At 43.9% G+C, this 7,740-nt stretch overlaps 1 protein-coding gene across 1 annotated transcript; it reads right to left on the reverse strand.

The window, feature by feature from the left end:
• Nucleotides 1-1,543: 1,543 nt before the first annotated feature.
• On the reverse strand, nt 1,544-7,464 carry LOC311597988 (SLAM family member 5-like). Its single transcript, XM_084782717.1, has 2 exons — nt 7,132-7,464; nt 1,544-1,888 (listed from the first exon to the last, which is right to left on the reverse strand). The coding sequence occupies exons 1-2, from the start codon at nt 7,433-7,435 to the stop codon at nt 1,590-1,592; spliced, it is 603 nt and encodes a 200-aa protein (XP_084638843.1). The 5' UTR covers nt 7,436-7,464; the 3' UTR covers nt 1,544-1,589.
• Between the last annotated feature and the right edge of the window lie 276 nt (nt 7,465-7,740).

The raw sequence follows: 7,740 nt of genomic DNA on the forward strand, positions 1-7,740 counted from the left end.
CTCAGTTGTAGTGGATACTCTGAAGTAAACTCAATCCTATTCCATCCTCCTGGGAGGATGACACAAAACACGTTCCAAGAACAATTCCATGTTTTGAAGAAACTGAGATCACAAGACTTTTGCCTCGTTTTCTTGGAATTTTCTCCCAAGCACCGAGAACTCTTCTTATGTGTCTTCCTTCTTGGACCGTGTGCCAACACTCAATCACAGTCGACATGTTTGATGACGCTTCCTTTGCTGCACTCAAGCCCCTGCTCACCAGCCAGCCCATCTGGCAACTCTGCTCTTCCCTCCATTTTAAGTTTGAAGGCCCTCACTTTGAGAGCTAGACCAGAGATCCCAGACTCCTTTTTGCAGTTTATGAAGCACACAGAGAGAGAGACAGACAGACCGACAGACAGACAGACACTTAATTTCTTCCCTTGTCAGTGATTTCAGCTTGTAGATTTATAAGGTGAGGGGTAGAGACAGAGCAGGAGAGATGGCTCAGTTGTTCAAACCGCCCTGATCTCACAGAGAACTTCAGTACCTTCATTGGGTGGCAGAAACTCCAGCTCCCGAGGATCTTGTGCCCTTTTCTGGTTATTTCAGGCATGTAGGTGTGAATGTGTGTGTGTGAGTGTGTGTGTGTGTGTGTGTGTGTGTGTGTGTGTGTGTAAATAAAATAAACATTTTAAGAAAAAAATATAGAGACAAAAAAGTTCTCTCCCTCAAATGCACACATTCTCACTCTTTAACAGTCAGACCCTCACGATTTGCGGCCTGACCCTAGTGGCTTGTGACACCTTCTTATTAGCTCAAACGGCTAGTATCAAGAAAGATAACTCTATTGTTAAATTTTCTAGTCATCAAGATTGTGAAATGTGCAGGTATGTTGCTTAAGATAAGACCAAAAAATTTCCCTTAATTCCTCAAAAAGAACTCAATTCTTTCATTGGATTTTCTCCCTCTAAGACTGTCTCCTGCATCCCTTTCTCTTGTAGCACATTTTCTTCATTACACCTTTTTTGTATTTGTTCTCCACTGGTAAATACTTTTACCCTGTTCCTTTGCCTTGCCAGTGTGGTTCCCAAAGTGATACTCCCTACTCCACTAGGGTAGATAAATCAGGTCACTTCTTGGAAGCAAGAAGACACATTCTCACATTTTACCTTCCAGGGCAACCCTACCTTGCCTTCTCTTGTACAAATGGAACAGAAGAGCCAACACCGCAGTGAGAATAAACAGAGAGAGCACAGCCAGTCCACTTGGCAACACAGCAGGGTGAACATGGGAGCCTCGCATGTCTGGAAATAGAAATTGTTATGAGTCTTGGCTATCAGGAAACAGGCCCACGACACTGTACAGGTTTGCCCACATTTGGACCAATGTCAAGACGGCATGCCCTTCAGAGAGGGCCAAAGCCCTTCAATTTGCAGTCTCCATCAGACTCCTCAAGATCCTCGAGAATGCTCAATGCTTCACAGAAGCTTTGGTCATTCCCCTAGGAGCCTGCCTGGGTGAGGACGCACGCACGGCTAGTCTTGGCATGAAGGAGGCACACTCGCATGATGAGGAGTCAAAAGCTAAGGCATGGAGTCTTCAGAGTCTCAGGTGACTTCTGAGACTGTCCAGAGAGATGGGAGGAGCTGGTTACCTGCACAGGATTGCAGGAGAGTGACAGAGTTAGAATTGTTGCTGACAGGGTTCTGGGCCATACACGTGTAAGTCATCTTTTGATTCTCAGGGGAATGGAAGATTTGAAGGACGTTGCCTTTCGCTCCAGAGGGACTCCAACTGTAGGCCACGTTCTTCTCTTCGTTCCCCACAGAGCACGTCAGTGTGACATTACAAGTGTTGCCCACAAGTGTTTTCAAATTCTGTGTAATTGTTGGTTTTCCAAGCCGACCTATGAGGAGAAAGCATATGCGGCGAGAGTGACTTGAAACCGGCCTATATAAGCTTGTGGGAAGCGATTGTTAACCTCCCAGAAATTTGTGTGATACATGTTAAACACATTAAAAAAAGAGGTCACGAAAACAAATATATCACATTAAAATTATTTTTGATATTTTAGTATAGCCCATGTGCTCGTGGCGAGTTGTACATACTGTGGCCATGCTTTGTAATGATGTATGAATAATACATCCTTTCAACCGAATAGATCTTAAAATCAGCCAAAGCAGAAGGTTGCTTTTAAAAAAAATGGTTTTCCTATACTTATTTACTTTTCTCTCACTCACATTAAGTTTTCAACAAGAGCTTTTATCATTGCTGAGATTATAATATAATTACATCATTTCCCTCTTCCCTCCAAACCCTCTATAAAGCTTCCTTTTACAAATTCATGGTCTGTTTTGTTTTCTCACCAGCTGGCACATGCATATATGCACACACACTTTTATGCACACCTAATTTCTCATTTTTTTCCTTTTATTGAAAACAGATTACTTTCACATACAATCCACCATGAGTCAGAATGGAGTGGATGTGGAGGTGAGGAGGGGCAGAGAGGAGCAGACAAGGGGGACCTTATCATGGCAGAAGTTGTTAAACTGCAGATATTTGGAAATGCTGTAGTCATTACGTTGTGGATATAACAGAACCTTATCCTGATCCAATGCCTGTTATATCTATATCTGTATCTGTATCTATATCCATATCTATATATCCTCAGTAAAGGAATTGCTCATATTTAGGCATGGGAGTGTATGCCTACATCCTTGCACTTGGGAATGTGATGCAGAAAGATTGTGAATTTGAGGACATCCTGGGAGACCTAGTAACAGCATTGAAAACTCCAAGAAATCATTACTCTGTAAATTATGAGCATCAGAGTTGTGGTGGTTTGAATGAAAATGATTGCCACCGGCTCATAGGTTTGAATATTTAGTCACCATGGAGTGGAATGGTTTGAACCAATCAGAAGGATTAGGAGGTGTGGCCATGTTGGAAGAATTGTGCCACTGGGGGTAGGCTTTGAGGTTTCTTTTTTTTTTGTTAATTTTTATTTTATTAATTTATTCTTGTAACATCTCAATGGTTATCTCATCCCTTGTATCCTCCCATTCTTCCCTCCCTCCCATTTTCCCCTTATTCCCCTCCCCTATGACTGTCCCTGAGGGGGATTACCTCTCCCTGTATATGCTCATAGGGTATCAAGTCTCTTCTTGGGAACCTGCTGTCCTTCCTCTGAAGAAGGCTTTGAGGTTTCTAAAAGCTCACACTCGGCCCGGAATTTCTCTGCCTCTTGGCCTTCGGCTCAGGGTGTGGCTCTCAGCTTTTGCTCTAGGCCGATGCATGCTGCCATGCTCCCTGCTGTGATGATAACGAACTAGACTTCTGAAACTGTAACCAAACCCCACGTTAAATGCTTTCTTCTTATATGAGTTGGCTTGGTCATGGTGTCTCTTCACAGCCATAGAATACTTACTATGGCAGAAGGAGAATTCTACCCTGTGATGGCCATTCTCGCTTGTCAACTTGACTACACATGTGATGTACTAAAATTAAAAAATAGAGGGCACATGTCCCCTGGATGGGGAGACCTGGTGGCAATCAGAGGAAGGACAGCAGGTTACCAAGAAGAGACTTGATACCCTATGATCCTATAGAGGGGGAGGTAATCCCCCTCAGGAACAGTCATAGGGAAGGGGAATAAGGGGAAATTGGGAGGGAGGGAAGAATGGGAGGATACAAGGGATGGGATAACCATTGAGATGTAACAAGAATAAATTAATAAAGGAGGAAAAAAAATAGAGGGCACATCAGGGAGGGATATTTGCTTAATTTGAGGTAGGAAGATCTAATCCTATTCCTGATCCTGAGTTGGAAAGACACACCTTTAATCTGGGGCCCACCTTCTGCCTGAAGCCTATGTAAGGACATGGGAGAAGGAAGCTTTGGCTTTACGTCTGCTTTCTAGTCCATCCCTTCACTGGCGTGAGAGCTTACTTCTCTGGAATTCCAGAGTCGGCTGAAGACCAGCTGAGACATCCTCTCTGCTGAGCTGAGAAACTGTTCAATTCTTGGACTTTCCATTTATAGCCAGCCGTTGTTCTTTCAGCTGGGCCAGCAGTCTGTCAGTCATTGGAAGAAATCCTCTTGCCTCAGAGAGAGATTCATTCTGTACGTTTGGTTATTCTAGACTCTAGAGTCTAGAGAACCCTGACCGATACAGACTTTGGTATCAGGAGTTGTTCTACAACAACAGAAGGATGAGGGTGACTCCTGTAAGTATCCGGAACAGGCTCTCCAGTTTGCCATCACCTACAAGTCCTTCCGCCTCTCCAGTTTCTGAAGCCTCTCCTGGGAGCTCAGAGTGCACTAAAAGCCCATGCAGGGTGTAAACTATTTTATGAACTAAAGGAGACAAATACATCTGATTATTCTGATTCACCAGCTGTGGGTGGCAATGGATTTGGTAACTTTGGACAGCGTGGGAAACTAAGGAAAATGATGCTGCTGGTTGGTTTCTCAGCATCCCTGGATGAATTGACAAAGGAGAAGAATGAGCTCTGTGATCAAATGAACCGACTTCTAGCATCTCAGAATACAGTGAAGGGCAGCAATGAACGTAGTCATAAAATTGACAGGCTCCAAATGCACATGCGCGGCCTGAATGTTCCAAGTGGGCCCTGCAATAGGATCTTCTGTGCAGCAGCCAAAGCGCTCACACTGTGGGAACTCAAACCAAATCCCTCATGGTAAGCTGGGCTGAACGACAGCAACAATTCAGGTTTTAGTCTCGAAGGGTGCACTCCATCTTGTTCATTATTTGTAGCCTCATCAGGATCGTCTTCATATATGTAAAGAGTTTTCCACAGCAGTAGGTTTCTAAACTGCTCATCAAATGCCCCCCATGCTACCTTATTCTCCAAACATTCTGTCTCAACCGGATCTTCCCTCCCCACCTGATCCTCATGTTCCCGTTCCAGTCTTTCCAGCTCCCAGTCCACCCACAACACTTATTCTATTTCCTCCTCCTACAGATCTATGTGTCCTCCCTAGTCCTGTTCTGTATTCCTAACCTCTCCAGGTCTTTAGATTAGAGCTTGGCTATGACTTTTTAGTGACTGATATCCACATATAAGCAAATGCACACCATATTTATGTTTATGGGTCTGAGTTACCTCACTCAGGATGATTTTTTTTCTCGTTCATTTCATTTATCTGCCAATTTCATGATGCCATTATTTTTAGGGAGTTGGGTGATACTGCATTGTGTAAAAGGAACTCATTTTCTTATGGATTCTAATATGGTGGGACATCTAGGTTGTTTCCAGCTTCTGGCTACTATGGAGAGAACAGCAAAGGACATGGTTGTGCAAGTGTCTCTATGGTGTATGAAGCATCCTCTGGCAATATGCTCAAGAGTAGTACACGTGGCTCTTAAATAGATAGACTGCCAAATGTCTAGGGAACCACAGTTTTGACTTCCACAGTGGTTGTACGAGGTTCCACTCCCACCAGCCACGGAAGAGTGTTCCCCTTATTTCACGTCCTCGCCAACATGAGCTGTCACCTGTGTCATTGACCTTAGTCACTCTGAGAGGTGTAAGATGCAACCTGAAAACAATGTTGGTTCTTAGAGCCAATCTTATTGTATTCCATAAGTCTGGGATTTTCATTGAATTCTAGCGAGTCCTCAATTTCTTTATTTCTGTATGAAGAAATTTCCCATTCACTTGAGAATTCTTCATGAGTTTATAAGCTTTCTGTTCCTTCTGTTGTGTTGATATCCAACTTTATTTTGTGATGGTCAGATAGGACCAATTGATAGGGTATCAATATCTTCTTGGTAGCCTGCTATCCTTCCTCTGAGTGCCACTGGGCCTCCCCATGATCAAATATGGGGCCCGGATCCGGACCCAGGGGTTCTGCTCAAAGTACGGCACCAACCAAGGACAATATGTGCAGCAAACATCGAACCTCTACCCCGATCTAAGCAATGAACAGGTCATTCTCCACAGCTGAGTGGAGAGCGGGGACTGACTTTTGCAACTTTCCTTTTAACCCCACCTCCGCCGCCATCTCTTGTAGATCCCATAGTCCTCCCACTTTGACCCTCCCTCTCCTTTCTTGTTGCTGTATCCTAGCATCTCCAGCAGGCCCGCCCTGCTAACCCACAGAGCACTTCTGCCAGGAAGGCAGGTAGGCATCTGTAGCTCTTCCCCTTGTCTTGTGTTCTTCTAGATCCACCAGCAGTCTCATCCCCAGTGTCTACAGCAGACCCTCTCGGGAGACCTTGCTTCCTCGTCTCCTGATTCCAAGGAGATGAAGTAAACATATGGTGGCTGAACACTCCTCTCCTCTCTCCTATGGACCCCTTCAGACCCCTAGCCTATCCCAGGTCCTATGTGCCACCTCCCAATGCCCAGAAACACATTTTACCAGAAACACCCAGTGGCCACAACTATCAGATTCAAAGAAAACTTCCTACCAGACACTAAACAGCCATCACTCTCTCTGAAAATCCAGAGAAGAAACAGAAACATAGCATCAGAACACCTACTCAACAAAGACAAATCTAAAAATCAGCACATAGATTGATAATCATCCCAATGCCAGATGCCTAGATGCCAGCATTAAAACACAGGCAATACCAGCCAGGGCAATGCTATCCCACCACAGCAGCCCCTGATAATTCCAACATAGCTGAAGCACAAGAAAAAGACACCACATTTACCTATTGTAAGGGATAAGTGTGTGAGTGTGTGTGTGTGTGTGTGTGTGTGTTGGTGGTGGGTATTGGTGTAGCTACAGAAGTGAAAACTGCAATCTAATTTCTTTTTTTCTGTAGGAACAAGATGTCCTATGCATTCTGTAATTGTTTTGAAACAGGAACCTTTTTAAGACCACTTTGCATATTGTTTCTTACTGGCTTGTCATAATAGCACTTGTAAATTGATTGGTATGATTGCCGATTTTATAAGGAAGGAAAACCAAGGGCAAAGGGCAAAATCTGATGCAAACAGAATACAGATAAAGCCTGTTGAGGCCACAAGTTAGACTTTTATAGGTTCTCATGTGCTTATTAAGAGAGTATTAAGAGAGTTAGGAAACTCTGTTTTCTGGAATATAGGTGAGCTTCATATCACAAATCTGCAAAACAAAAGTGAAATCCAAGCCTTCTTACATCCCATAACTTACGGTAGACATGCAGGTGGTAGCGTTTGGTGATGGTAGAATCCTCCTCATTTATGTTTGCTGTGTAAGTTCCTGCATCTTCCATCCTCAGGTGTCTAATGACCAGGTTATAGTTCTGACCCATGACCTCTATTCGTCCTTTATAAACAAAGTGGGTCTCGATAAGTTCAGGCGGTCCACCTTGGACTCCTGGTATTACAAGAGCGATACTTGATTCAGAAGCCCAGGCAATGCTCCTCAATTTCTGTGATTGTTGAATATTGACATGGAAAGTAACCGACTCTCCAACAGTTGCATTCAGCACCATTGAGTCTGTATCTCTTCCTGCAGCTTCAGACCCTGAGGATATAATTAGAAAACAGTCACCATCAGACTGTTGAACTGCTTTGTGGTCTTTCTCTTTCTTGGCTTTCACTGAGGAACTTCCTCAGACACTGCTCATCCTGTGTCGTGGGGATCTTTCTTCTTCCATTCTAGGTTTTGGGTTTGTTTGTTTTACTTTGGGGAATGTTTAAGAAAGGTGTTTGTGTATGTGTGTGTGTGTGTGTGTGTGTGTGTGTGTGTGTATGACTGGCTGTCCTGTACTCACTTTATAGACTAGGCTAACCTCTA

This window comes from Acomys minous (assembly GCF_964271855.1).
Source record: "Acomys minous genome assembly, chromosome: 1".
NCBI lineage: Eukaryota > Metazoa > Chordata > Mammalia > Rodentia > Muridae > Acomys > Acomys minous.

Bases quoted from the DNA above. Each gene is read 5' to 3' on its own strand.
- LOC311597988 (XM_084782717.1), bottom strand. From the start codon at position 7,435: ATGGTGCTGAATGCAACTGTTGGAGAGTCGGTTACTTTCCATGTCAAT. The intron at 1,889-7,131 runs GTAAGTTATGGG...TTCTCCTCATAG, and splicing joins CTACCACCTGCATGTCTACC to GTCGGCTTGGAAAACCAACA.